Source organism: Pipistrellus hanaki (genome assembly GCF_964339955.1).
Source record: "Pipistrellus hanaki genome assembly, chromosome: 11".
Classification (NCBI taxonomy): domain Eukaryota; kingdom Metazoa; phylum Chordata; class Mammalia; order Chiroptera; family Vespertilionidae; genus Pipistrellus; species Pipistrellus hanaki.
The window spans coordinates 4,888,565-4,916,453 of NC_140513.1; the positions used below are offsets into that span (position 1 = coordinate 4,888,565).

At 57.8% G+C, this 27,889-nt stretch overlaps 4 protein-coding genes across 7 annotated transcripts; 2 read left to right on the top strand and 2 right to left on the bottom strand.

Annotated features, from left to right (window-relative positions):
- Window positions 1-39: 39 nt before the first annotated feature.
- Window positions 40-4,209, top strand: TOR2A (torsin family 2 member A). Of its 3 annotated transcripts, none has more exons than XM_084898406.1 (5): window positions 40-345; window positions 864-1,129; window positions 2,316-2,491; window positions 3,094-3,225; window positions 3,473-4,209. In XM_084898406.1, the coding sequence occupies exons 1-5, from the start codon at window positions 186-188 to the stop codon at window positions 3,828-3,830; spliced, it is 1,092 nt and encodes a 363-aa protein (XP_084754532.1). In that variant the 5' UTR covers window positions 40-185; the 3' UTR covers window positions 3,831-4,209. The 3 variants fall into 3 exon arrangements, with proteins under 3 accessions (XP_084754532.1, XP_084754530.1, XP_084754531.1); XM_084898404.1 differs by having other exon boundaries at window positions 3,094-3,221; XM_084898405.1 differs by lacking the exon at window positions 864-1,129 and having other exon boundaries at window positions 142-345; window positions 3,094-3,221.
- A 79-nt stretch (window positions 4,210-4,288) lies between these two features.
- On the bottom strand, window positions 4,289-18,025 carry TTC16 (tetratricopeptide repeat domain 16; the record flags this gene model as incomplete). The annotated part of the gene is made up of 12 exons (XM_084899128.1): window positions 4,289-5,109; window positions 6,346-6,412; window positions 8,200-8,365; window positions 8,523-8,665; window positions 9,319-9,484; window positions 11,538-11,679; window positions 11,928-12,172; window positions 12,768-12,982; window positions 15,240-15,369; window positions 16,141-16,241; window positions 17,417-17,560; window positions 17,702-18,025. Coding segments are annotated over 12 exons (2,658 nt in total), but the record flags the coding sequence as incomplete, so codon positions are not given.
- A 1,698-nt stretch (window positions 18,026-19,723) lies between these two features.
- Window positions 19,724-21,514, top strand: PTRH1 (peptidyl-tRNA hydrolase 1 homolog). Of its 2 annotated transcripts, XM_084898412.1 has the most exons (5): window positions 19,724-19,842; window positions 20,233-20,452; window positions 20,652-20,751; window positions 20,895-20,940; window positions 21,038-21,514. In XM_084898412.1, exons 1-5 carry the CDS (start codon window positions 19,795-19,797, stop codon window positions 21,218-21,220), a joined length of 597 nt encoding a protein of 198 aa, XP_084754538.1. In that variant the 5' UTR covers window positions 19,724-19,794; the 3' UTR covers window positions 21,221-21,514. The 2 variants fall into 2 exon arrangements, with proteins under 2 accessions (XP_084754538.1, XP_084754537.1); XM_084898411.1 differs by lacking the exon at window positions 19,724-19,842 and having other exon boundaries at window positions 19,857-20,452.
- Window positions 21,515-21,636: 122 nt separating this feature from the next.
- CFAP157 (cilia and flagella associated protein 157) lies at window positions 21,637-27,589 on the bottom strand. The gene is made up of 8 exons (XM_084898418.1): window positions 26,813-27,589; window positions 25,172-25,443; window positions 24,344-24,497; window positions 23,418-23,685; window positions 22,910-23,040; window positions 22,580-22,730; window positions 22,097-22,236; window positions 21,637-21,935 (listed from the first exon to the last, which is right to left on the bottom strand). The coding sequence occupies exons 1-8, from the start codon at window positions 26,956-26,958 to the stop codon at window positions 21,713-21,715; spliced, it is 1,485 nt and encodes a 494-aa protein (XP_084754544.1). The 5' UTR covers window positions 26,959-27,589; the 3' UTR covers window positions 21,637-21,712.
- Between the last annotated feature and the right edge of the window lie 300 nt (window positions 27,590-27,889).

A 27,889-nucleotide genomic window follows, 5' to 3' on the forward strand; every position in this document is an offset into this window, starting at 1 on the left:
GGGCTCCCTCTGGAGGTCGCCTTCGGGTCCTGCAGCGGGAAGACTGGGCGGGCCTTTGAGAGGGGCCAGAGGAGCGCCGGGAGTTGTAGGCCGCGGGAGGTGGCTGCGTGGAGTGATGCACGCCGGGAGCTGTAGTTCCGGGAGAGGCGGTTGGCCGCCCCAGACCTGGCTCGGGCCTCACCCGGATGGCGGCTGGTTCGCGCGGCCGCCAGCCGTGGGGCTCGCGCCTCCTCGGGCTGCTCGGGCTGGTTTCGGTCTCGGTCGCGGCCGCCGCCTGGGACTTGGCTTCATTGCGCTGCAGCTTCGGCACCTTCTGCGAATGTGACTTCCAGCCCGACTTCCAGGGTGAGGAGCGGGCCGACCGGCGGCCCCACGGACCCCGGGACGGGACCGGGAGGGCGGGACCGAGGGGCGGAAGGACCCCAGACTCCGCCGGCCGGACCGGAAGTGGGCCCTGTGTGAAGGGACCTGGGGCCAAGGTGTGGGGTGCTTGTTTGGGCCCCGGCAGAGCCCTGCCGGGATGGAGAGGGGCCTTTGACAGCGGGGCCGCGGGGCAGGGTGAGGCCTCCCCGGGGGAATGGCCGCCCCGGGAGGGTCTCACTTTGGGAATAGGCAGAGGGTTCCGGGGCAGACCCTGTAGACCGCTGGCACCCTTAGGGCTGAGTACAATTCAGAGGGAGGCCTGGAGGGGGCGCTGCCAAGCTGAATTAGACCTGAGAGTGACTCCTGCAGCGGGACCTCCCTGGTGAAAGCGTCCCAGGCCTTAGGGATCCCTAGACCGGGTTCCAGACATCACTTCCCCTTGAACCTCTTCCGGCGGGAGCGTGTCCTCAACTCTGACCCTGTCCCTCTTGTGGCCCTAGGTCTGGAGTGTGACCTGGCCCAGCACCTGGCGGGCCAGCACTTGGCCAAGGCGCTGGTGGTGAAGGCGTTGAAGGCCTTCGTGCAGGACCCCGCCCCCACCAAGCCGCTGGTCCTCTCCCTGCACGGCTGGACAGGCACCGGCAAGTCCTATGTCAGCGCCCTGCTGGCCCACTACCTCTTCCGGGGTGGCCTCCGCAGCCCCTACGTGCACCACTTCTCCCCGGTCCTCCACTTCCCCCACCCCAGCCACATGGAGCGCTACAAGGTAGGCTGGTAGCATCCTGGGCCATCACCCCCCTGCGTCAGGGATGCCACACCCTAGGGAGGGAGGGGGTCCTACGCCCGAGAGGGAGATTCACTTGCTGTAGGCCACACAGTCAGAGGGCGCCAGCCCTCAGGACCCAAGATGCCATTCTATAATACCTGGCAGGGGTTCTCGCTGTAGTTCTTTTTTTTTTGGGGGGGGGGGGGCCTGGGAGGCATTAATGGTATCTACCTGCCAGGGTGGTTCTGAAGAACATGAGATTATAGAATTACAGGAATTAATTATTGAGCACTTACCTTTGCCAGTCTGCATTATCTTCTCTCTGTAAAGCACTTAGCCCCAATTTGAGGCTCAGAGTAAGTACTTAGTAACTATAAGGTCTTATTGCTGCTGCTATTACTATTATTTTTACTACTATCGTTATTGATTGCAAGGCACTTTCCAGGCTGAGCTAACTGTCACACGCCGAGAGCCCTGGCTGTGTGGCTCAGTTGGTTGAGTGCCTCCCTTGCACCAAAAAGCCATTGGTTAGATTCCCCGACGTGGCATGTGCCTTATGCGGGTTTGATCCTCAGCAGGGGTCGTGCAGAAGGCGGCCGATCGATGTTTCTTTCTTTTCCTCTCCCTTCCTTTCTCTCTCAAATCAATTTTAAAAAAACAACAAAACATTGCCCTAGCCTGTTTATCTCAGTGGGTAGAGCATCGGCCTGCAAACAGAAAGATCCCAGGTTTGATTCCAGTCAAGGGCACATGGCGGGGTTGTGGGCTCAATCCCCAGTGGGGGGACTTGCAGGAGGCAGCCGACCCATGATTCTCTCTCATCATGGATGTTTCTCTCTCTTCCTTCCTCTCTGAAATCAATAAAAATATATTTTTAAAAATGGAACGGATAAACGCCCCCACAAAACTGCTGAGAACGTTCGTGGGGCAGAAGGAGCCTCCCCTTTTATAGAAGCAGTAGCCGTAGGGAAGGCACCCCGGAGGCAGGCGCAGGGCTGGGTTTGAGTCCCTGTTCTCCTGCTCGCTGCTGTTTGAACTGGGACAAGTCTCTGCCCTCTCAGGGCCACAGTTTGCCAGCAGTCCCATTTGGGATTGTCCATATTCTCCTGAGAAGGGGAAGCTTGGGAAGAAGTCTGGGGCTGGGGGTTTCTCTGGTCCCCCTCAAGCTCCTGCCTCTCTCCTGCAGAAGGATCTTAAGAGCTGGGTCCAGGGGAACCTCACTGTTTGTGGCCGCTCCCTCTTCCTCTTCGATGAGATGGACAAGCTGACCCCAGGCCTGATGGAGGTCCTACAGCCTTTCCTGGGCTCCTCCTGGGTGGTGTATGGGACCAACTACCGAAAAGCCATCTTCATCTTCATCAGGTGGGTGCGCTGTGAGGGGACACTTAGCGGTCCCAGCTCTCCGGTCTCAGTCTGTGGTCCCACAGCAGAATACCATCCTCAGGATCCAATCAGACTTTCCCCAAGCCCCGCACCCTGGTGATGGTGCCATCCAAGGTGCTGCCTTCCCCTTTGACAATCTCGAAGCTTTTGGTCCTCTGCTAGCCCTGCTGCTAGCTCCAGAGTCTCCCCTCTTCTGTGGCCAGGAGGACGCAGGCCTGGGAGAAACAGACTGGGGTTCTAGTGTCACCTCCACGAGTCCTTGCTGTGTTTCCTCAGGCAGATCACTTCACCTCTCTGAGCTCCCATCTCCTCCCTGTACAGCAGGGCCAAATGCACGCCCCGCTGTCCTAGAAGCTGGCTGAGGGGAAGTCAGTGAAGGGTCTTAAAAGTGTTTGGTAAACGGTAAAGTGCGCGGCACTTAGAGGTGAATTTTAGGGTCATGGCTGTGGACTCACTCTGGGAACGGGAAGTGGTTCCTTTGGGATGTTTTGGTGGGTTTGGCTCCTGCTGTGGTAGGTGGCGTGTGGGAAGCAGAGCCACCTCCACTGTCTGAGTCTCGGCCCGGGTCCCCGTGGTTTTAGCAACACCGGCGGCGAGCAGATCAACCAGGCGGTGCTGGAGGCGTGGCGCAGCCGCCGGGACCGCGAGGAGGTCCGCCTGCAGGAGCTGGAGCCGGTCATCTCGCAGGCGGTGCTGGACAACCCCCACCGTGAGTGTGGCTCGGAAGCCCCCCCCCCCGGGGGTGGCTTCAGCGGGTGGGGCTTCGCACAGATCCATCGGGCTGGGGTCTGATGCTCTGCCCACTGACCCGGCACTGCTCAGCCCAGCTGAGCTCCTGGCTGTCCAGAGCCTCCCCGAGCCCTTTGCCCGGAGGTGGCTGAGAACGGTGAACTGCACTGGCCTTTGAGGGTAGAAACCCAGCTGTGAGGCTCAGCTTCTTCCCCCTCGTCCCTCCCGCAGACGGCTTCTGGCGCTCTGGCATCATGGAGGAGGGTCTCCTGGACGTCCTGGTGCCCTTCCTGCCGCTGCAGCGGCACCACGTGCGGCACTGCGTGCTCAACGAGCTGGCCCAGCTGGGCCTGGAGCCCAGGGACGAGGTTGTCCAGGCCGTGCTGGACAGCACCACCTTCTTCCCCGAGGACGAGCAGCTCTTTTCCTCCAATGGCTGCAAGACTGTGGCTTCCCGGATCGCCTTCTTCCTCTGACCCTGGGGCGGCTCCTTGCCCTCCCGCCTGGCCAGGCCACGCAGGGAAGCCCTGGCGCCTTTGCCAGAGGGACCCTTATCCTCCTGGAGAGTGGGACCCAGAGCACACACTGAAGACGAGCAGTGTTGGCGAGGCCATGGGACAGAGCGTCAGGGGGCCCTGGCCTCTTCGCTGGCCTGAGGACATCTTGGCCTTGGCCTCCTGCCCCGGGGGAAAGTGCTGGTCACCCCCGAACCTCAGCCGCAGCCTGAGCCTTCTTAAATGTGAACTGTAACTCAGGGACCGGGGCTCCTGGCTGTTCCCTCCGCATCCTTTCCCCTCAGCCCCTTGCCCACCACCATAGCCCACACCCTGTCCCAGTATTGTGAGCCAGGCTGAGACTTCTCAGTCCCCATGGAGAAAGGGACTCAAGCTGCCACCTGGGCCTGGTTTTTAATGTTTTTAATTTTGTAAAAGAAGAGAACAAATTCAATAAACTTAGCCATGAGGTCAGAGTGACGTCAGCAGTCTCATTGCGGAAGCCAGTGTGGTAGGGTATGTCCCATCTCCAGTGAGAAGTGAGGGGCTCAGTGGCCCCTCAGGGAGAAGTGACACTGTCAGGGCTGGGGCGCTGGCTAATCTGGATTTCGCTGGGGTTCTGGCTCAGGTCCCGGATGACATCAGTCTTGCTAGATTCTGGGCTTTGGTTCAACTTCTGGAGAACCTTGGCCATGACAAACCACTGGCTCTTGCCATGGGTGACCTCCGTGTTGCTGGGGCTCGGGCTTGGGTCATCGTCAGTCATGATCTTGCTGGAACTTCGGAGCAGTCCACTGATCCAGCCCTGGGTGGCCTTAGCCTTGATGGTGCCCCGCCTGTGAACCTTGGTCTTTCTGAGCCTTGACTTTGGGCCCCGGGTGGCCTTGGCCTTGGTGGGCTCTTGCCTTGGGCCCTGGGTGGCCTCGGTCTTGCTGGGTTTTTGCCTTGGGCCCTGGGTGGCCTCGGTCTTGCTGGGTTTTTGCCTTGGGCCCTGGGTGGCCTCGGTCTTGCTGGGTTTTTGCCTTGGGCCCTGGGTGACCTCAGCCTTGGTGGGCTCTTGCCTTGGGCCCTGGGTGGCCTCGGCCTTGGTGGGCTCTTGCCTTGGGCCCTGGGTGGCCTCGGTCTTGGTGGGCTTCTGGCCCTGGCTCTGGCTCTGCATGGCCCCCGTCTTGCTGACCAGCTGGGTCTGGGCCCAGAAAACCTCCTTGTTTACGGAGCTGCCGCTCGGGCTTACGTCTTCCTTGTCGTTTTCCAGCTCTGAGGACGACGTCTTCAGCAGGGAGGAGTCGGAGGTGAGCACCGCGGTGGCCGAGCTGCTCCTGTATCCCTGGCTGGTGGCGGACGCCTCCGTCTCGGAGACAGACCGAGCCCTGACTGGGGAGGGTGTGCCAAGAGCAGCCATCAGGCACCTTCCCCAGGCAGTTCCAGGAAAAGGAGGCTTCTAGGCCCCCCCTGGCCTGTGTCTCAGAGGCTTCGTGGCCAAGGGCAAGGCCTGCCTGCCCAGCCCTCAGCAGCCTGCGCTTTGAAGGGGGGCCGGGGTGGTGGGAGGGGGAGATACTGAGGCTCCTACTGGCCTATCCCCGGTCTCCATTGTGCTGCTGCTTGTCCTCTGCGCTCCAGCCACAACCAGCAGCCTGTAGTTCGCCCTGCCCGCCCCCCTCATCCCTGACTAACCCCTCCGCCTCCTTCGGGTCCTGGAAGTCCCCTCCGTCCCCCAAAGGGGCTGAGTGCTCCTACAGCCCTCCAGTGCACAGTTGCACCGTCCTGGTAACCGTTCATCTGCCGCCTTCTTCCCCTCAGGGCCAAGCGCTCCCGGGGCGGGACTGGCCTCTTCACGCCTGTGACGTGTGGCAGAGCCCAGCCCTGGGACTCGGTGGCTACTGAACTGCCCTGCATGGAAGGACAGGGCTGGCCGCCGCTCTGTCCCGGCCCCGGACTTCTCACACTGCCCTTGGGATTCTAAGGAGCGGCATTCCTGGTGTGTGACTTGTCCCTTCCATGCTGGCACTCGGCAGAATTGGGGGTAAAAGTCCCTCAGACGTGCACATGTGAGCTTATTTTAGGGAGGGGCAAGAGGGCAGAGAGAGAAAGGGCCCGAGGGGGCGTGAGGCCGGAGCAGGCAGCCGCTGTGCAGTGCCCGGAGTGAAGGCTGCTCCAGGCCCGTGTGGGCATCGCCTCCCGAGGGCTCAGCACGCCCCCTGCCAAGCTGGGGCGACACTCCTGCTCAGCACGCCCCCTGCCAAGCTGGGGCCACACTCCTGCTCAGCACGCCCCCTGCCAAGCTGGGGCCACACTCCTGCTCAGCACGCCCCCTGCCAAGCTGGGGCCACACTCCTGCTCAGCACGCCCCCTGCCAAGCTGGGGCCACACTCCTGCTCAGCACGCCCCCTGCCAAGCTGGGGCGACACTCCTGCTCAGCACGCCCCCTGCCAAGCTGGGGCCACACTCCTGCTCAGCACGCCCCCTGCCAAGCTGGGGCCACACTCCTGCGTTAGCCGCACAGCTGCCCGCAGCAGAGCCCACATCCTCCCCGGCCAGGGAGGCTCTGACCCCGGGCTCGGTCACTGCCGCTCCGGCTCGCTCAGGACTGGACGGGGCCCGGGGACTTACAGCCCAACACGGAGCTGGACGAGCTCTGGTCCAGGTAGCCGACGGACGAGGACTGCTCCGGTGGCTCCTAGGGCGAGAGGCGGGCGCGGCAGTGAGGCTGCGGGCAGCCCCGGCCAGCGGCGGGGCTCCGTCCGGAAGGCCCGCAGGCGTCGGGACCTCCAGGGACTGCTCCCTTGAGCTTGGAGCTGCTCAGGGGTCCCAGGTTCGGGCTGGGTGGGACATGCAGAGGCTAAGGTTGGACAGGAGCGGGAGAGGCATGCTGCTGTGAGCAAGGCAGTGTTCAAGAGGCTGCTTGGGCCCTGGCTGGTTTTGCTCAGTGGTTAGAGTGTTGGTCTGTGGACTGAAGGGTCTTGGGTTCAATTCCAATCAAGGGCACGTACCTAGATGGCAGGCTTCATCCCAGGTCCTCGTCGGGGAGCATGGGGGAGGCAACCAATTGATGTGTTTCTCCCACATTGATGATTCTCTCTGTGTGTATCTCCCCCTCCCTCCCACTCTCTAAAAACCAATGCAAACAATATCCTCAGGTAAGGATAAAACAACAGAGGTTGCACGGGCCTCAGTTTCCCCATCTGCAGCATGTAAAGTAGTTCCCGTATGGCACAGGCTTCTGTAACCTGTAAAGTGCCGGGCCCTGGGCGACGGTCAGTGAGAACTGAGGAGCTTCGCCCGCTGTGCATGCCACACCCCATTCCTCCTCCCCACGCGCCTGGAGGAAATGGCCGCTGATGCCATCTCATTGGCCAGGAAACAGGCTCTGAGCGCCGAAGCAACCTGCCCAGGGCATCGCGGGAGACGCTGCGGCCAGGGGGGCTGGGCAGGGGCACGGGGCACCAGCAGCACCAAGGTCCAGGCGCCAGCTAACGGCTCTGAGGAGGGAGCCCCCGGTGACGCCGGGGCCCAGGCACCGAAGTTTTGTGTTTTGTATTCTGTATTCTAACGGGACCCGGAAGAAGGCAAGCTGGCCTTTCCCGTTCATGGCAAGGCATTCGGGGCCCATTTACTTTCCCTGCAGAGCTCCCTGGGACGCTGCGCGCTGCCCGACAGCAGGCGGGTAGGTACACTGTGGGGTGGATGGGATTCGCCACGGCAACGGGAGTGAGAGTGAGCTTGGTGCATCTCCCGGATTCGGTTTAGTGAAGGGAGCAGAGACCTGAGGGCGATTGGGACAGCTTTGTGGGTGGGCTGGGCTGAGGAAGGGCTTGAAGGGGGCTCCTGGGGGCTTCTGGGAGCTGAGAGTGTTCTCTCCTGGTCTGGGTAACGATGCCATGGGTACATTCAGTTTGTGAAAATTCACCGAACAGTTCCTTTATGATCTGTACACTTTCCTATGTTACACTCAATACAAGTTCTTAATATATATACCTGTGTGAGTGTGTGTGTGTGTGTTAATGATTTCAGAGAGGAAGGGAAAGGGAGAGAGATAGGAACATCAATGATGAGAAAGAATCGTTGAGTGGTTGCCTCCTGCATGCCCCACACGGGATCGAGCCTGCAATTCTCTGACCAGGAATCGATCTGTGACTTCCTGGTTCAACAGTCAACCACCGAGCCATGCCAGCCAGGCTCAATACAAGTTTTTAGGAAGGAATTGAAGAATTAAGGAAACCCTGGCAGGAGTGGCCAGTGCACACGTCAGCATGCATAAAGGTGAGTGTGGGCAAGGCTTGAAGAGGCCTCTCTGTGAGGGGCCCATGTCCTGTGCACGCCCCCAGGGGGACCCCCTACTCGTACCATCCGTGTGGCACAGCAGCAAGCCCCAGCCCGAGTGGCACAGCTGCGTGGTGGCAGAGCCAGGCCTGCGGCGCACCTCACCAGACTCCGAGGGCTCCGGGTCCCGCTGTGGCCACTCACCTCCTCCTCGGCAACCTCGGGCTCCTCCGGGGGCGCGGGCTCTTCCTGCACGGTCTGGGGTGCGGACTCCAGCTTCTCAGAGGTCTTCCAGAAAACCTGTTCCTTGTTCCACGAAAGCTGCAGGGTCCGGGCCTTCTGGCGATCTAGTTCCAGCTTCTGGAGCTGCCTGCCCAGCCATGGCCCCGAGCATGGGTAAGTCACCCTGCCCACCCACCACGCCCGGGACTGGACAGTGGCGTGAGAGGCAGCTGGGCCGGGGCCAGAGGAGCCTTGAGCCCAACCATTCCCGCTCCCGGCCTGTGGCTCCTGCTCGAGGAGCTTACCCCATGATGCCTTGCGGGATGGACTTTTGCAGCCTGCTCTCCATCGCCCGGCTCAGCTGCGTCTTGGCCAGGAGGCCCGTCTTGCTGCCAAGCACCTCCTCCTCTGACATGCCGGGGAAGAGGTTGGTCATCAGTGAGAGCAGCTGCGGGAAAGGGGGTGAGCAGAGCGAGGTGTGGGCCAGGGCAGGGTCCGGTGGTCTGATGATGCCCTGCCCTGGCACAGTCCCTTTGCAGGACTGAAGAGGGAAGCATTTACAGATTGTTGTTTTTAAAGGGCTGTTCTGTCCCAGAACTGGGAGGCGGCCATGAAAAGGGGACTATTCAGAGAGGAATCACTGATGGGTGTGTCTAGCCGTGGGCTCTGGAGGCAGACAGATCAGGGTCTGACCTGTAAGCTGTGTGACCTGGGACACGGCAACTGGCTTCCCTGAGCCTTACCTTCTCGGTCTATAAATTGGCGGTGATAACGTTACCTGTCTCCCAGGGGCTGGAGAGGGATCAGGGTCTGACCTATAAGCTGTGTGACCTGGGACACGGCAACTGGCTTCTCTGAGCCTTACCTTCTTGGTCTATAAATTGGCGGTGATAACGTTACCTGTCTCCCAGGGGCTGGAGAGGGTTAGAGTGATGCCCGCTGAAGCGGTTAGAACAGTGCCTGGCGCACAGTAAGAGCTCTGGCATTCGCAGCCTGTACTAGTTGCTAGGAAACCACATTTCTTTTGGGGGCAGGGAGTATCTTAGGAGGCCAGGAGTACTGACTCTGCAGACACCCTCCTGGCCACCAGGAGGAACCCACCTTCGGTTGCTTAGGGTCAAGGATCAGGGCAGTTGCAACGTCCTGGCGAGCCCCGAAAATGTCCTGGATGAGCTGCCGGCTCCTGGCACGGTGCACGTAGTACTGAGCCATCTGGGGATCGTGCTCGATGGCCATCGTGAAGTGGCTCTCCGCCTTCTGGAATTGTCTATAAGACACCAGCCACAGGCTGCAGTGAGCGAAGCCACCAGGGGGAAATAGCAGCTTCCGGGCCCACGGAGAAGTGTGGGGAAAACCAGGCTGGTCTCTGCTCCCCGCCACCATGCCCCAGGCTCTCCTTCTACCAGCTACGCTCTTGCTGGACCCAACACTCAAATGCTGGTATAAAACCCCACCGTAAGTGGGCACTCTTGTATCTTAGATTAGGGAAGGTCTTTCTGAGCATGCCATATGCCCAGCAGCTAAAAGTAAAAAAGTTAATTTGACTGTGATTAAGTCCTAAGTTACTGAGTAGCAAAAATACCAGTGGCTGAGTAGCTTGGTTGGTTAGAGCATCGTCTCGCTATGCCAAGATTGCCGGTTCAATCTCTGGTCAGGGCACATACAAGAATCAACAAGGAGTGCATGAATAAGTAGGACAACCAATCAATGTTACTCTGTCTCTCAAGTCAATAAATTAAGCATGTGTGTGTGGGCGCGCACACACATACACACCATCACCACCACAAAGGAAAGCAATAAATGGGATATATATTTTGCTGCATAAGGCAGATGATAAGCTACAATAATTTTCCTAACCTCCGAAAAAAACCTCTTTTTAAATTTTTTTAAAAATTTAATTTATTGGCACAAAGAACACTTTAACAAAAAAAAATTTTAAAAGAGCAATTTAGGGCCGAAACCGGTTTGCTCAATGAATAGAGTGTCGGCTTGGGGACTGAAGGGTCCCGGGTTTGATTCCGGTCAAGTGCATGTGCCTTGGTTGCGGGCATGTCCCTGGTGGGGAGTGTGCAAGAGGCAGCTGATCGATGACTCTCTCTCATCGGTGTTTCTGGCTCTCTGTCTTTCTCCCTTCCTCTCTGTACAAAATCAATAAAATATATTAAAAATAAATAAATAAATAAATAAATGAAATAAAAGAGCAATTTAGGGCCGTAACGACCAATAAACACACAGAAGATGCTGTGCTGCACTGGCGACTTAAACATGCAAGATCAAGTGCGAAAGAGCATTTTCTATTTTCATTTTGCCTCTTAGGTTAGCAGAGTAGAAAAATGGTCTTACTACCTCACACTAGGGAGGTCTGGGAAAACAAGACTCTTTTCCTGGGAGAAAAGTTTATATTAGTTCACTGTTTTTGGAGAACATTTGGACATTATTTAAAATGTTAAATGTTCACACTCTTTTATCGAACAATTTAACTTCCAGCAGTCTAGCTATAGTGTCATTGGTGTGAGTGCATGAAAACATATGTGTGGTGCTCATAGCTGCATTATCTCTAGTAAAAAACAAAAGCAGCCCAAATGCTCATCAGCAGTACAGTAGCTCAATGAATAAAAGGCAGTCAGTCCTCTGTGGCTCCCCACAGGATGGAACGCCAGGCAAGCAGTAACAAGAGAATGAGGCAGTCCCATATTAACGCCATGGGAAGTAAAAAAGCACAATTCAGCACGAAAACACTTTTGTAAAACGATAACAACGGCTAATACACGCGGAGGAAACCATCTGGAGGAATCTCTGCCAGACTTGGGGGGTGGGAGGCCTTGGGAGGCAGATAGACATAAGGAACTTCCATGTTCTGAGTTTAAATCATTGAACCCTTACGTTTTCTATAAAAAGCACAATTACCATAATATTCAGAAAACAGAGAAAGGTGTTTTTTTTTTTGCAAAAACGTGGAAATGAAAACCTATATTTAGGCCAAAACCGGTTTGGCTCAGTGGATAGAGCTTCAGCCTGCAGACTGAAGGGTCCCAGGTTCCATCCCGGTCCAGGGCATGTACCTTGGTTGTGGGCACATCCCCAGTCGGGGGTGTGCAGGAGGCAGCTGGTTGATGTTTCTCTCTCATCGATGTTTCTAACTCTCTATCCCTCTCCCTTCCTCAATGTAAAAAGTCAATAAAGTATATTTAAAAAATAAAACCTATAGTTAGGGGACATAACTGGGAGAGCTTCTTGACCCAAGGATCCCAGCTGGCGGCCTCACGCTCCGGCCCCGCCCCCGGCCCGCGGCCCCGCCCCCGCCCCCCGGCCAGGCGCACTTGCTCCTGTGCTGGCAGAAGCCCATCTTCTCCTGCAGCAGCCCCATGCGCCGGTTGGCGCCCTCGTCCCACGGGCTCAGCGCCAGTGCCTCCTGGTAGTCCGCCTCGGCGAAGTCCAGGTAGCCCAGCTGGAAGAAGCAATCTGGGGCCCGAACCCCAGGGCCCAGGAGCCTCGCTCAGCCTTCTCCGCCCCCAGAGGGCGGGGCCCGGACCTGGCGGCTGGCACACCTCCCCGCCGCCTGATTTCGGAGCAGCCCGGAGACAGGCGTTTCCCCAGGGTGTCCGTGGGACACTGAGGCTCTGAAATGTTTCCTCTTCCCCTTCTCCCTCCTTCGTCCCTCCCTCCCCGTCTCTCCTCCCCCCCTCTCCCCGGGGCCTCAGGCCCCTCACCGCCGCGGTTGATGTAGAAGCTTTTCTCCTGCTGCTCATCCTTGAGGACCTTGTTGAGCAGCAGCACGCCCTCCTGGTAGGCGCCCTGCGTGTAGCAGTGCACGGCGAAGTCGTTGTAGGTCAGCAGGAGCTGGCGCTGCGTCTGCTGCACCATGTCCTCCTGGTGCTCCGTCATCATGTCCAGCGCCTTCAGGAAGTCCTCCACCGCCGCATTGAACTCCTGGAGCTGGCGGAACAGGGTGCCCCTGTGGGGAAGGGGCAGGCGGGCCGGAGCTGGGCGCTGACCGGGGGTGGCTGGGCAAGCCGCTACTGCTCTGGGCCTTTGGACCCCTGTGTGTGTGTGGGGGGGGAGGGGTGTCCCCCAACCCTCAGGAGGTTTGGCCTATGGGGCCTGGGTTGCTACTCAGATAACCTGCTAGCTAGTCTCTAGCCATTTTTCCCCTCAAAAACAGCTCCCTCTTTTTGGGAGCCAGGGGCCCGCCAGCCTCCACGCTAAGGCCTTTGTGTGCACGGACAGGTGTTTCACCTCCGCAGCTCCTGGGGAAGCCCGGGGCTGAGTCCTGTGGTGAGTCCTTCTTGGGGTCAGATTCACACCCAGGCCTTGTCCACTGGGCCAGGCTGATTCTCCCAGCAGGACCCGCTCAGCAGGCCTGGTGCTCCAGGTCCCTGCTTAACTGAGGCTGCTGCCTGCAGCCACCACCTCCCATGGTGCCCTGACCCAGGGGGGAGCAGGGAAAGGTGAGCGTCAGCTAGATGGGGGACCCGAGGCCTACACGGATTCCAGAGGTCTCCCCGGGGCTGCACAGCTGGACCTGCTCCGGCCACCTCCCCACCCAGCACCTGAAGACGAAGAAGCTGGGGTCCAGAGGGTTGTTGCTGATGGCGCGGTTCACGCACTGCACTGCGTGCTGCAGCTTGCCCTGCACGGCCAGGATCCTGGCATCCTGGTAGGACCTCTGGGCCTGGTCTACCATCATCTTGAGCAGCACCCTCGCCTGTGGGTGCTGGGGATCCAATACCAGGGCGGTGTGCAGGTCTTGGTAGCAGAGGTGGGGCTGCAGGGGCCAGGGGTCACATCAGGGGCACAGCCAAGCTGAGCCTTACTTACCCTGTCCAGTGCGGGGAGGCAGACCTCCTGGCTTCGAGGGGCCTTTCTCCGGTCGGCTGGCACCATGCCACCCACACTCAGTGCCCCGCTTTGCTGTTCCACCTGTTCTGCCTCCTTGAAGGAGGCGGGGAACATTGTGGGGAAATCTCATCCCTACTGGCCCCTCCAGACGTGACCTCAGGCGAGCGAGGGTCACCCTGGGTGGTATCTGCTGTGGAATGGGGTTTGGAGGACCGCCTCCCCGGAGGACTTCTGTGAAACTCACTGGAGGCGGGAGGAGGGTGTGGCCTCCTGTTTGTGACTGTTGTGCATTCCTATCCTTTCCTCCCTGACTCCCTTGACCTTTAAGCCCAACATAACTCTGGCCAAGAACAGATTCAGGCCTGGACATGAGCAGAAAACCTTCTACTGGATGAGCATGTCTGTCAGCCAGTTAACCAAGTTTTGGCAAGCACCCCATGTCCTATAGGCAACTGGTGGAAGGGTGAGCCAACAGTGGACACCAGGAAGTTGAGAGGGGAAAGATGGGAAAGGCTAGGGGCAGGACTTTAAAGTAGGTCGACTTGGGCAGGACTTCAAAGTAGGTCGACTTGGGTTCAAGAGCATAGCTACTGAGAACTGGCTGTGTGACCTTGAGCAAGTCACCCAGCCCCTCTGGACTTGTAGCTTCACCTGTAAAAAGAGGACAAGGGGTTGTATCTACTGAATCAGTTATTGTGAGCCTTTAAGATAAACATGAGTAGCCAAAACGGGTTTGGCTCAGTGGATAGAGCGTCGGCCTGTGGACTGAAGGGTCCCCGGTTCGATTCCACTCAAGGGCATGTTCCTTGGTTGTGGGCACATCCCCAGTAGGGGGTGTGCAAGAGGCAGCTGATCGATGATTCTCTCTCATCCATGTTTCTAACTCTCTATCCCTCTCTCATCCTCTCTGTAAAAAAATCAATAATATATATATATATATATATATATATATATATATATATATATATATATATAAAAGATAAACATGAGTGGGTCCTGGTGGGTAGATCAGTTGGTTAGAGCGTAGTCCTGATCCACCAAACTTGTGGGTTTGATCTCCATTTAGGGCACATACAAGAAACAACCAATGAATGCATAAATAAATGGAACAATAAATATATCTCTCAAATCAATTTTGAAAAAGATAAGAATGAGTAAAGTGCTTACCACATGCATTGCAAGGGCTGAAGAGGTGGGAATGGCTAAAATCCCAACAGTCAACAATCATTATGGTAATTGCTAGCCTCCTACCTTTGAAGGAGACGCTCCCACTGACGCACTGTTGATCACAGAAGCCCAGCCCTCAGTCTAGGGAGGCTCACATTGCCCACCACCCCCAGAATGCCCCACCCACCCCTGTTCCTTCCCTTCCTGAGTCCCAGCTCCCAGGCACCAGGCCAAGCCAGAACCCCGGCCATTGTTCTGGATCCTTCCTTCCCTCTTGCGCTCCCCCAGGCTCTGGTCCTGACTTCCAAAAATAGGGGAACTGCTACCTACTTGCCTACCCTTCCCCTGGCCCCTTCTCTTCTGCTGGATGGCACCAAGCCTCTCCCAGGCTCCTGGTCTCCATGCCCCCTGCGCCCACGCGCCCTCTGGCAGCCAGAAGGATCTTTCCAGAGCCCACTGCCTCAGGGAACACCCTTTGGAGGCTCCCATTGTCCGCAGGAAGAAGTCAAGGTCATCCTGAATCCACAAGGCCCTGCCTGGTACCCTCACATACCTACATTCCCCTCCTCCCTGTGACTCCGGCTCCCTTGCCCCTAAGTTGTCCCCTGTACTGTCTGTCCCCATGCCCAGCCCATGGAGTGCAGCAGCTGGGGGGCTTAGAAAATGTTTACTGAGGCGAATAAGGGAAGGAAGGAAGGAAGGAAGGAAGGAAGGAAGGAAGGAAGGAAGGAAGGGAGAAGGGCCTCTTTATCTAGTGGATTGCTCATGGTTTCATGGACTCATGAAGTCATTCTTCACTGAAGTATCCGCTTAGGGAAGTCTCCCTGGGCTGTGAGTTCTGGATGGTGGTAATGGCATAAATCTCTTACCGTGTGGTTTCCGGGGGCCGATGCAGGCCTGGCACAGAGCCAGGGCTTAGTGACAATGGAACAGGACTTGACTGGGCATCTGCCCAGAGGGGACAGTATCCCCACTGCCCTTGGGATGTATCCCCCGCTCCCCACTTCCCGTTCTACCTTCCCGAAGAAGTTGTGGAGCCTGGCTTGGAGGATGTAGATGTCCGCGTTGGCTGTGCCATGCTTCACCTCCTTGATGACAAGTGAGAGGCAGTCCTGATATCGCCTGAGGGCCAGGAGACAGGCCATGCTGCGGACAAAGGGCAGAGGTGCTGTCCGCCAGAGCAGCGATGTGCAACCCTTTCCAGCTCATAGCGCACACCCAAATCCTGCAGCACACCAAACAATACATTTTGATTTCTCACTGGAAGGCTATTCTTTTACTTTTTTTTTTAAATATATATATTTTATTGATTTTTAACAGAGAGGAAGAGAGAGGGATAGAGTTAGAAACATGGATGAGAGAGAATCATCGATCAGCTGCCTCTTGCACACCCCCCACTGGGGCTGTGCCCGCAACCAAGGTACATGCCCTTGACCGGAATCGAACCTGGGACCTTCCAGTCCACAGGCCGATGCTCTATCCACTGAGCTAAACCGGTTTCAGCTATTCTTTTACTCTTAATATACTTTTATTTTTCATTCCAGAGAGGAAGGAAGAGGGAGAGAGAGATAGAAACATCGATGATGAGAGAGGATTATTGATTGGCTGCCTCCTGCACGCCCCACCCTGGGGATGGAGCCTGCAACCCAGGCATGTGCCCTGACCTGGAATCGAACCGTGACCTCCTGGTTCATAGGTTGACACTCAACCACTGAGTCACGCCAGCCAGGCTGGAAGGCTATTTTTGTGTTGGCTGTTGTCATTTTTAAAATTTGACAACCTCAGGGAAAAGAGGTCAGTGCCCCTGACATTGCGTGTTTTAAAGATTCTTATGGCACACCGGCTGAAAATCGTGCTAGGGGCCCGGAAGGGGCTACCGGAGAGCCAGGGCTGGCAAGGACACGATGGGCCACTCACCATCGGTACCGGAAGCTGGCTTTCTCAGGCTGGAGGTCGAAGGCTTGCGAGAAGACATTCAGGGCATCCAGAAAGGCACATTGCTCAAACAGGCACTGGCCCTGGGGACACGGGGGACAGTCCCTCTGAGTCATCCCCGGCCCAGCAGCACTCAGGAGGGCGGCAGGCAGCATGGGGGTGGGAGAGGAGACAAGAGGGAGACTCAGGGCTCTCTAGATCTGGAGAGGTGTTAAGAGGCAGAGACACTGAGATGGAAAGAGATACAGAGCTAGGGAGAGATAGCCAGCACTAGAGAGGCACAGGAACAAAGAGACATAGCGACAGTGTGGGAGGCGAGCAAGAGCAGCAGAGCCCTCGGTAACAGGCTCAGAGCCCCGTGTTAAGAACCAGAACGGACAATCTCACTGGTACTAAGGAGCATCCGCCTTCCCGAGGAAAGAGCTGAGGCTCAGAGAGGTGACCTCACTTCCCCAGGGTCGCACAGGAAGTGTTAGCTCTGGACTCGGGACCCCAACAGCAGACGAAGTATGTGGTTTGGATAGCCCCAACGTTTCAAGAATTGAATAATGAGTGACATTAAAAGATCCAAGTTGTCAAAAATGGGGGGGAAAAATAGGACTTTGTTGGTATTTATGGTTTAATATTGGTGTTTTGGTTTTTTTTAAATGCAAATGAGGCTGGTGTTATCTTTCAAGTGCTTAGAGTCTCTAGATTCTAGAGACTCTGTACTATCCAATACAATAGCCACCAGCATCATGTGGCTATATAAATTTCATTTAAAAGAAATACAACTTAGCCGAAACCGGTTTGGCTCAGTGGATAGAGCGTCGGCCTGGGGACTGAAAGGTCCCGGGATCCATTCCGATCAAGGGCATGTACCTTGGTTGCGGGCACATCTCATCAATGTTTCCAACTTTCTATCCCTCTCTCCTCCCTTCTGTAAAAAATCAATAAAATATATTAAAACAATAAAAGAAAGAAATAAACTTAAAAATGAGTTCCTCAGTCACAGTTGCCACATTTCAAGGGCTCAGCAGTGTCCCGTGGCTAATGGCCACCAGATGGTACAGTGCCCATAGGTCATTGTCATTATCGCAGAGTGTTCTGTTGGACAGCGTCACTAAACTGTACCCGCCCTGGTGGTAAGCCTACTTGGGAGGTGAGAGAGGCCCTGAGAGGGGAGCAGGTGGGGAACAGACACAGGGCCAAGGAGCTCTCCAGGAAGTCAGAACTGGTCCCAGGAGCAAGGAGGTGTGGCCTGGGCGGCGCCGGGCACCTGCAGGTACAGCACCAAGGTGAGTCGGTTCAGGAACTCGTCGTTGTCCGGCTGGAAGGAGTGGGCCCTCCGCAGGTTCTGGACAGCCGAGGAGTAGTCGCAGAGCTGGATGTAGGCTTCGGCTCTTAAGGCGTAGAAGTCGACCTGAGGGGGAGGGGACTCAGGAGGGCGCTCGGTTACCAGCAGGGACTCGGTGGCCCTGAGACGAGGGACCGGGAAGCCATGACAGAGACGGGGAAGTGTGTGCTACAGACTGGGCCTGGCCCCCGAACCCCGCCCCCTCACCAGCTGGGGGTCCAGGTGGATGGCACGGGAGAAGAACAACACAGCTGTTTCCCAGTCTTCTCGCTCCAAGCACCAGTGGCCTCGGTGGTAGCTGTGGGGGCAAGGGGCACAGGCAGAGAGGTGGCCTTGACTCTGACCAGCCGGAGGGCATACAGCTGGGACTGTGCAAGTGGGTGGGAGGCATTTGGGTGGAGAGACCAGGAGAGGAGACAGAGATTCTCGGAGCTCAGCCAGGCCGGTAGCAGCCTCTGATTCTCTGAGGCAGGTGAGCCCTGTTATACAGTTGTGTTCAATGGAGCCCAGGGAGGGAGAGTAACTGGCCCAAGCAGCACAGCATGTCAATTACTGTGCCGAATAGAAACCAGGGACCTTGGGACAAGTAGTCACTCACTACTCCCTGACTTTGAGAGGAACTGTTAACCCAGAGAGTGTTGGTTTTATTTCCTCAAAGCTTCGGAACGCCTGGCTGGACCCAAAGATGCGATGTATGGTCTCCTTTGGGAGTGGATTCGCCAATGGCTTTGGCTCCGGAAACTCCTAGAACCAAAGGACAGCAAGCTGGAGCAGGCCTCGGAGATGACCCCCCACTCCGCTTAGACACGCTTGTCAGGTGTTTCACGGGGTGGAGGAGAGGTGGGAATGAGGCCTGGTAGGAGGCAAAACCTGGGGTCTGGTGGCACCCCAGCCCCATTCCCCTGAGAAATGTTCTAACTCTCCCTCCAGTCCACCTCTCTCCCTTTCCTAAGGTCAAGGTCAGGGTTTAGGATTCTCATACGCATACTTGATAGATCCTCCCTTCCTCCAGTTGATGGACAGACATAAACCCCACCTGCGGCCAGACATTCCTGAGCTCTGAACCACCAATCAGCACCTGCCAAATAGCCTAAGCCCCTGATTCCTAAGACCCTAGGTCCCTAATCACCAATCAGCGTGTGCTGAGTGCCCTAAGCTCCGTCCCTATCCTTAAAGGTGCTTGTACCCCGGCCATCGCTCTCTCTTCAGCCCCTCTCCGTGGAAGCAGCCGGCAGGGATACCCTTCCCTCCAATAAAGCCTGTGTATGTCCTGCCATCCTGATCTCTGGCTATCTTCTCTATTTAATCTACCAATACTGTCCTCAGCTCTCCTCCTGGTCCCCCTCTGCACTCACCTCCAGCTATATCCAAGGCTAATGCCTCCAGCTCAGGCCCTGCCCCAAGCTGCCCTGGGATCCTCCTGCCCAGCAGGCCTAACTGACCACCGCACCTGACTTCTGCTCTAGCTCTCCCGCCTCGGGAGACCCACCTTCTCTGAAGCTACAGACCTGTGTCCCATCATCAGTCCTCAAGTCCTGTCTGTCCCCGCTTCCTCACGACCTCTTAGTCCCTCCTCTTCTCTCACCCTCTCCTCTGGGCCCATGCCATCCCAGCCAGGATGCCAGCATCGGCCATTCCTCGAACCTTCCCACCAGCCACACGTCCCAGCAATTGCACCACCGATCCTGCCTCGCCGGTACTCTTAAATCTTCCCTGCGCACCCAGCCGTGGTCTCTGCTCCCCCGGCCCTCTGCCTTTGCCTTAGAGTCTCCCGCACCTCTTGGGAGTCTGTCATGAGGTCCCTGCCCGGGAGGCCGGTGGCTCTGAGTTGGCTCCCTCTCCCTCCGCGTTGCTAGGCACCATCTCCACGACGCCCACAGGCTCCGCCCCCCTGGCCACGCCTCCGGGTTCCAAGAACTGTTGGAGCCCGGAAAAGGGCCACGCTTTCATCAGCTGGGGAGGCCGGACAGCGGGGGGCAGGACACGGCTCCCTTCTCAACACCCGGGGACCCAGCAAGGGCTCTGTGAGGCCCACCACACGCCCTGACGGCACAGGGTGACGCCGCCCCGCGGAACGCGCCGGGGCGCCCTGGGACAGCCACCGCCCCGCCCCGCCCCGCCACTTCCGCCCCTCGGAAGCGTGGCGTCGCCGCGGCCCGCCCAGGATTGGACGCTGGCGGCAGGCGGCGGCCACGATTGGTCGAGGGGTGGTGACGTCAGGGGCGGGGCTGTTCCGGGATGGGAACCACGTGCCGGCCGCCGCCGGGCCGCCGCCGGGCGCCCGGGTGCTGAGGCGAGCCATGAGCGGGTGCGTTTTGGAACCCGGACCCCCGGGAAAGCGGTGGCTGGTGAGTGGGGTGAGGGGGGCGACGTAGGGGCTCCCGGGGGCCGAACTCCAGTGTCGCCTCTGCCTCCCGGACGAAGCCCCCCAGGTTCTTGGCCTCCGTGTTGCTGTTTTAAATGGAGAAATGGGTCCTGGACCCCGACGGGCTCCAAACTCCCCGGAACTCCGCCCCGGCGCCCCGGCGCCCTGCCTGTCCGGCCCGCCCAGCCCGCGGGCCGCCCGCTCCCCCAAAGCCTTCAGGAGTCTCCGGGGTCTCCGGGCCCCCTCCCCGCGCCCCTTCCCCACTCCGTTCCCGCTTTGCGTTGCCCTCCTCCGGCTTCGGGTCCCAGCGGGCACGGTGAGATACAGGGTGTGGGGAGCCGTCGGGCCTCAGTTTCCCCGGTGCCGCCCGCAGGTGGCCGGCCTGGGGAACCCCGGGCTGCCCGGCACGCGGCACAGCGTGGGGATGGCGGTGCTGGGGCAGCTGGCGCGGCGTCTGGGGGTGGCGGAGCGCTGGGCCCGCGACCGCCGCTGCGCCGCCGACCTCGCCCGGGCCGCGCTGGGGGACGCCCAGCTGGTCCTGCTGCGGCCGCGGCGGCTCATGAATGCCAACGGGCGCAGCGTGGCCCGCGCCGGTGAGTTGGGGGCGCCCGGGGAGCCTGCCTGGGGGGCGCAGGGGCCACGGTTCACCTCCCGAGTTCCAGCTGCCGCATGGCCTCGGTGTTGAGGGAGCCTCGGTTTCTTTAAATTGTGGCCTCTCCCGGGAGTTGGGAGATGGGAAAGCGCCCCCTGGGCCGGTCAGCGGTAACCGGGCCACCGTCTCCCTGTGCCAAGCGGAGCTGTTGGGGCTGACTGCCGAGGAGGTCTACCTGGTGCACGACGACCTGGACAAGCCGCTGGGGAAGCTGGCCCTGAAGCTGGGGAGAAGCGCCGGGTGAGGCCCAAGCCCGTCTGGGTGGGGCGGGGAGGTGGCCTCCCATTTGAAGTGGGGGAGGCGGGCCAGCCCCAGCCCGGGCTGGGAGAGGGAAGGGTGCTGACTCAGGGAAGCACTGACTGCCCCTCTCCCATCCCTCCAAGGGGCCATAATGGAGTCCGTTCCTGCATTAGCTGCCTCAACTCCAGCGTGAGTCCGCTCCCCTTGGTTCTGCTCTGGGTGGGTGGTTTGGCCTGGGGCCCAACACTCCTCACCAAAGCTGCCTGCGCCCCTCTGCTCCTCACAGGCAATGCCCCGGCTGCGGGTGGGCATCGGGCGCCCGACGCACCCCAGTGCAGTGCAGGCACACGTGCTGGGCTGCTTCTCCCCGTCGGAGCAGGAACTGCTGCCCCCGGTGCTGGAGCGCGCCACAGACCTGCTCCTGGACCACATCCGCGAGCGAAGCCAGGGGCCCTGGTCAGGCACCTGACACCAGTGGGCACCGCTGCCTGCTCACCTGCCATGCCCAGATACCCAGCCACATCCACAGAGGTGCCACACCAACCTGCGGGATCCACATTTTATATAACTCTTGTCTGGACTACTCAAGGCTTCCTGGGATTAAAAGGGACTGTGGCTGGATCGGTCCATTTTGGGGATGAGGGTTGGTCTTCTCTCTGTGTCTTACTTGGAAAGTAGGGAAACGTCAGGAAGACTGAGCTTTTTCATCTTTTTTGAAGACTCGGAGGGTTGGAACTGTAAGATTAAAGATGCCTGCTCAGAAGCTGAAGCTTCCTCAGGGGGTTCCGATCCTTCTGCCTGCGGAGGAGGGACCCAGCAGCCCCCCTCCGAGGGGCTGTGTGGGCATGCCTTGGGGCACTGAGGCCTTGTCACTCCTTCCTTCAGCCCATTCCACAGATGGGGAAATGAAGGCCACACATGGCAATGTGACTAAGCCATGATCGACACCCAGGGCCGGCTGTCATCTTGCTGCCATCGAGGTCCCAGGCACTCTCACCTCAGTGCTGCCGAATGTTTGGAATGATCTCATACGAGTGACGTGTGACAGCACCCTGAGGTCTTCGGGGTTGGGTGAGAGGTGGACCGTACGAGACATCAGGCCCATGTCTATCAGCTGGTAGCTTGGGAAGTCAGACAGCCGTTGGAGCATTGACCCATTCCTGCGTGGCGGAGTGCTGCTCTGGCTGCGGAGGGGGTGGGGGGTGGGGTGTAATCACCTCCATTTCAGAGATGAGGAGGCTAAGGTTCAGAGGGGCTTTGGGAAGCCCACATTCTGGCCCAGGGTCACTGAGTCAGTCCTTGACCAGTCCTACAGCTGCTTCTGAGGTCACACCAGGTCACTCACCTCTCCTTTTGGCCATGACGGGGGTGGGCACTCAGGACCATGGTCGGGCTGAGCATGGACAGCAGCTGCCACAGAATCTCCTTGCAGTGAAGCTGGTACACTATGTCGGAGTTGCCCTCCTCCTCCTCTGGTTGCAGATGCTGGGAGGGGTGGGGATGGGCCCATGGGATCAGGCCCATAGGGGCCCCAACACCCAGCTCTGGGAAACTCGAACCCAGTGCCTGTTAAAAAGTGTGCCCCGGCTGTCGTGGGGTACCCATTCTCCAAAAGGCCCAAGGCCTTCCAGGGCCTCCGAGAAGGACTCCATCCAGTTTCTTTAAGACTCAGAAAAGGACAGATTTGCCAGGAGTCTCTCAGGGAAAAGTGGGGTGTCTGGCCCTGGCGTGGCTTTCTCCGAGAGCCCAGTTATCTCAGAGCGGTTTCTGTCCTTGGCCGACCCCCCCACCCCCCAACCACCACCACCTTCACCCACTTCTTGTTCACCTTCATAACGCTCTGTAGGAAGTTGGTGGCCTGGGTCAGGGCCATCCCCAGGCTTGCCCGCACCTTCTGCTCTTTGGCCAGCTCATGCTGCAGCCGCTGCACCTCGGCGTGCTGGTGCTCCAGCTGCTGGCTCAGCTGGTTTTTCTGGCTCCTGGTGGTGGGGCCAGAGGAGTCAGCCACCTCCCTACTCCAGGGTGTTGGGCCCAGCCATTGCTCCTTAGCCCACAGGGCCCCTCATCCAGCCCCAGGCTCCTCCAGAGAGAGGAAGTCACTGGCCTGCGCCATGTGGCCATACAGAGCCGGGCTCCTGCCTGCCACCGCGGGCCCCACCTCAGTGCCTCCTTTTCCTTCTGCAGGTGCTGGACTTTCCGCTCCAGTTCACCCAGCATGAAGCGCTGGTGCTCAGCCTCTGCTTTGTCCTGCTGCTGCTCATGGTACTTCTCAGTCAGCATGAGGATGATCTGTGGGTGCGGGCAGATGGCCATACCCCGGATCCACCGTGGGCCCTTAGCCAGCCCCACACCCCCAGTTTTAGACTCAGCCAGGGCTCACCCCACCGCACAGAGAGGTCACATCCCTGGAGAGCAGCTGGGCAGGGCCCCAGATCTCTGGGAGTGGGTTCCACTTCAAGTTATAGGGGCTTTAAGCCAAACATTAAAAATGAGCTGGGGCCAGCACCCTAGAGCCGCCACAAGTAGGGCTGGTCCTCTCACAGCTGGCTCCTTCGAGACTTGGCCCCAGGCCAGGTACACCCCTGCCAAGTGTGTGTTTGCCCTCAGGGCAGGGCCCCTGGGATGCCCTCCAGTAGGTGCTGAACCCCCTGTGCTGGCAGGCACACCTTCTGGTTGTTTTTGCTGTGCTTGGCCATGGCCTGCCTGGTGTTCCGCAGCATCTCCAGCTCTTTGTACAGCTTGTCTTGGTTGCACTTGAGCTGGTCGTTCTCCCGCAGCAGCTGGATGCCATGCTGGGAGACCCTGGACAGCTGCAGGGTAATAGTGTTGTTCTCCAGGATGGCCTGCTTCGTTGTGTCCCACATCTGGCTAGTGGCCACCTTGTGGAAGTCCATGGCCACCTGGTTCACACGCTGAATGATCTCCTTCTTCACTCTACTCGGGATGAGTGGGGATGAAGGGGGTCAGGCAGAGTGGGCACAGACCTCAGGCACCCCCTTCCTATGTGGAGGTGCCCAGAGTGCTTAGGGCCACCTCTCTGCTAGTCCCTCCAGGAAGGGGTGGGCTGTGGGCAGGAGGCTTCTCACTGTAGACCCTTTGTACCTTTTTAAATATATATATTTTTTGTATTGATTTCAGAGAGGAAGGGAGAGGGAGAGAAAGAAACATCAATGATCTGCACACCCTCTACTGGGGATTGAGCCCACAACCCAGGCATGAGCCTTTGACCAGAATCAAACCTGGGACCCTTCAGTCCACAGGTCGATGCTCAATCTACAGAGCCAAATCTGTTATGGCACCCTTTGTACCTTGAATTATAAACCAAATCAATGTATTACCTATAAAATAAGTGACTTAAGTCACACCACCGGGCAAAGGGAAGGTGAGGAGTTCTCCAATGCCAGTGTGAGGGCGAGCTGGGGAGCTTGGTTGTTTTCTCACACCCTCCATAAACCTGCCAGGATCCCGGGGAGCGCGGGATGGGAGCCGATGAGCTAGCGCAGTCTCCCCGATCAGAAGTGAGGCGAACGGGTCTGAGGACCAGGCTGCGCCTGGCCCACTGATAGAGGCTCCCGGCACCCGGCCTGCCCACCTGTCCCTGTCCAGCACCGACTTCTTCTCCAGGTTGTACATGTAGTCCTTGTATTCTTTATCCTGCTTCTGCAGCTGTTCCTCCAGCAACGAGAACTTTTCCGAGAGTTCCTCTTTCTGCTGCCGGAACTCCTCCAGGGCTGCCAGCTTCCCTCCTGCCCCCTCCCAGGACACAGGCCTGGTGAGGGGCCGCCCAGGAGGGCAGGTCCCAGGGGCAGCGAGGGCCTAGAGCAGTGCCCCTCCCTCCCCACTTCCTCTTGCCTGCCTTAGCGTTCCTGATCCAGTAGAGCAGGACGCCTGCCCTACACCCAGTCCTGCCCATCTTTACTGCTTTATTCTGGAATGCTCTCTTCCCCTCCACTAATCTTACCAAGACTCGTTCAGCTTTCACCTGAGAGGCTGTGCTTGACACTCCTCCACGCCGGTCTCATGAAGGCGTGGTGACAGCAACTACACAGTCGGATCACCTTCTCTGGGCCGGCATTCATGCTGTCATTAAGCCTCAAAACAACCCTTGCCCCCTGGGTGACCTTGGCCAAGACACTTCACCTTCTTAAGGTGCTCCCTTACCTACAAATGGGGGAGATAGCACTTCCTGCTTCGTAGGATTGCTGGGACATTCATTATGGAAGGTAATGAATGTGTAGGAAGCAGCACATAGCTGTTGTTGTTTAAGGTAGAGATGTCCCCATTTCCCAGGTGGGAAAACAGGGTCGGCGATAAGTGCTTGCCCAAGCCCACAGAGAGTGGTGGAGCTAGGACTGGAGCACGCAGAGCCAGAGCCTTGGGTTCCCCGTCGCCATGGCAGGTGCCCCCAGGCCCCGCTCACCAATGATGATGTTCTCCGTGGTGAGCTGGTCCTTGGTCTCCTGGAACTCATGGCGCACCTGGGCTAGCTGGGCTTCAAAGGCGTCCTTCTCCATCTCCTTGGCCAGCTGCAGGCTCTGGAGCTGCTCGTTGAGGTCAGCGATCTCGTCCATCCGCTGGTTGAGCGTGCGCTTGAGGAAGGCCACAATCTCCTTTTTATTGTTGGCCAGCTGCTCATACTCCTGGCGGAACAGCTTCTCCTGCACGGCCAGCTCGTCCCACTTGTGCTGGTACCTGAGGCGAGGGTGGGGCAGAGCTCCAAGGGTCTGGGCATGCCAGGCCTCTGCCACTGGGCCACCTTCCTCAAGACCTTCCCACAGAGGGGCGTGTGAGGCTCCTCATGGTCAGAATCCAGCCCCCTCCCCCTGACCTGCACTCATGACCAGAGCCAGTGTCTGCTCAGGGCATTGCTTTCATCACATCCTTACAGTGGAAGGTCCGTGAGGGCAGGGCCTTCCTCTCGTGTTCACAGCTGTGTACAGCAGATACTCCGTGCATTTGCTGAATTCTCACAACAGCCCATAAAGAAGTGGGTACTATGATGATTATATTCATTTGACAGATGAGAAAACGGAGGCTCAGAGAAATAAAGAAACTCCTAGTAAGTGGCAAAACCAGAATTTGAACTCAAGTCAATCTGACCCCAAAGTCAAGGCTCAACCACAACACTTACTGCTGAAATGGACTAGCTCTGTGCCCTCCCTACCCTTTGCACCTGCTAGCTTCCTTACCTTCAGGCACTATTACCTCAGTGGAGTCTTCTTGGCTCTGAGCCATATTCGTGACCCTCTCTTTGGTGCCCTTGTCTCACTGGACAGTCAAGACCTGATGTGTCTGTCTTCACCACCTGGCTGACCTCTGACCTCCTCACCTCTATATTCTTGGGGCCTGGCAGAGGAGCTGAGCAAATCATAAGCACCCAATACTGTCTCCCAAATGCATTTTCCCCAAATACATTCGATCCAGTGCCTCAGCTTGAAGGAAGCTTGTGAATTTTTAAGAGTATCATCTGATCTATTGGTTTCCAAGGGAATAATTGGTGATATTTGGAGAGATGTTTTACTTCATAATTTACCCAACTAACATCTTTTGAATGGCTACTGCATACAGGGCCCTGCAGGGTGCAGCACTGAGTGACCTGCTTTGTGGAGCAAGGAAGCAGCCTGGTGTAGGGAAGTCAGGGGGCCAGAGCTCCCATTCTGCCACCTCTTCCTCCTGGAGGCGACCTGCCCTCCCTGAGCCTCAGACCCTCCATCTGTGTAATAGTGATGCATGTGGACCTCTCTCATGGCTGTGTTCAAGAACACACTGAGCACCAGCACAGCACCCACCTAGCACACGTGAAGGAGGCAACGTTAGCTGTATCTGCAACATGTGGGGTTCTTGCTCATCACCAAAGGGTCTTTTAGGGGTGACCCTGAGACTGAGCCAGTGCATCATAACTGGGAGGAAACTTGGTTTGAAAATAAGAAAAATGGCCAGATGAACATGTCTTGGAAGACAGACACACACACACACACACACACACACACACACACACACACACTTCCATCCCCAGCTGAGCCTCTCGCCCCACAGGACCAGACTCTATGTGCCCACCCACCGGGCCAGCCTGTCCTCCAGGTCTCGGATCTGGATGTGGTAGAACTCCCGTAACTCCTCGGCTAAAGCCATATCCATGGCCACAACGGGTTCCTTGACAGTTTTCTTCTCCTTGGCCACCTTGTTTGCCTTCTTTTTGGGAGCCATGGCTGGTAACCACCACTACCTCAGGGCTCCTTTAAAAGACCAGGTGGTTGCTAAGGAAGTTGGTCTCATACATAGCAACAAACTGAAACAAGGCTTAAAGGGGCCCTGCCCTATTTTGGGCAAGGCTGGCACTGGCAAATGGTCTGCACCTCCAAGGCGGACAGCACCTCCATAGAGGTTCTTGGTTGGGGTTTCCTAGGCTCTGATGTCTCCAGACCAGGATGGCAGGCTCTCAGGGCACTCTTGGGCTCTGGGGAGACCCCTTCTCCCCCAAGTAGCAATAAGTGAGTAGAAATAGTAGTTCAGAGGCCTAGAAGTCACTACCCTGCCCCTTTGTGCTGATCAGGGGGAACATCTGCCCCAGAGCTCCCCAAGACCGAAGAAGCTGGTCACCAGGGCCCCAGGCCAGGAAACTCCTCCCTGAGGCCTGAGACCAGCTTAATTCTTTGGTGATGCAGCTACATAGCAGAATCCTCCTCTTGGTTCACCCAAAGCAAGTGGGGAGGCAGCACGGTAAGGGTAGGTATTTTAGTGAGCATCGACCTACGAAGTGGGAGGTTCAATTCTGGTCAGGCCAGGTGCCTGGGTTGTGGGCTCGATCCCCTGTGTGTGGGGCACAGGAAGCAGCCAATTAATGATTCTCATCATTGATGTTTCTATCTCTATCCCTCCCTCTCCCTTCCGAAATACAAAAAAAACCCAAAAAACTATATTTTTAAAAAATAGATGTTTTATAGAGGAGGCTCCCATACTGGGGTCCCAGGACATCCCTGTCCAGAGGCTGGCTCAGTTTTCCACACGGCTCAGTGAAAGCGCTCCATCTGTCCCGCGCTGACCCCGGCAGACAAAGCCTTACTCTGGAGCTTTGCCCTGGCTGGCCCCTCATGCTCCATCTCCCCTCACCCGCCCCCCCTCCTGGAGACCATGCCTG

Bases quoted from the DNA above. Each gene is read 5' to 3' on its own strand.
- CFAP157 (XM_084898418.1), bottom strand. From the start codon at position 26,958: ATGGCTCCCAAAAAGAAGGCAAACAAGGTGGCCAAGGAGAAGAAAACT. The intron at 25,444-26,812 runs GTGGGTGGGCAC...CCCTCGCCTCAG, and splicing joins CTGGAGGACAGGCTGGCCCG to GTACCAGCACAAGTGGGACG. The intron at 22,731-22,909 runs GTGGGGCCCGCG...CCCCACCACCAG, and splicing joins AAGGAAAAGGAGGCACTGAG to GAGCCAGAAAAACCAGCTGA.
- TOR2A (XM_084898406.1), top strand. From the start codon at position 186: ATGGCGGCTGGTTCGCGCGGCCGCCAGCCGTGGGGCTCGCGCCTCCTC. The intron at 2,492-3,093 runs GTGGGTGCGCTG...CCGTGGTTTTAG, and splicing joins GCCATCTTCATCTTCATCAG to CAACACCGGCGGCGAGCAGA. The intron at 3,226-3,472 runs GTGTGGCTCGGA...TCCCTCCCGCAG, and splicing joins CTGGACAACCCCCACCGTGA to ACGGCTTCTGGCGCTCTGGC.
- PTRH1 (XM_084898411.1), top strand. From the start codon at position 19,963: ATGGGTCCTGGACCCCGACGGGCTCCAAACTCCCCGGAACTCCGCCCC. The intron at 20,752-20,894 runs GTGAGGCCCAAG...CATCCCTCCAAG, and splicing joins AAGCTGGGGAGAAGCGCCGG to GGGCCATAATGGAGTCCGTT. The intron at 20,941-21,037 runs GTGAGTCCGCTC...TGCTCCTCACAG, and splicing joins TTAGCTGCCTCAACTCCAGC to GCAATGCCCCGGCTGCGGGT.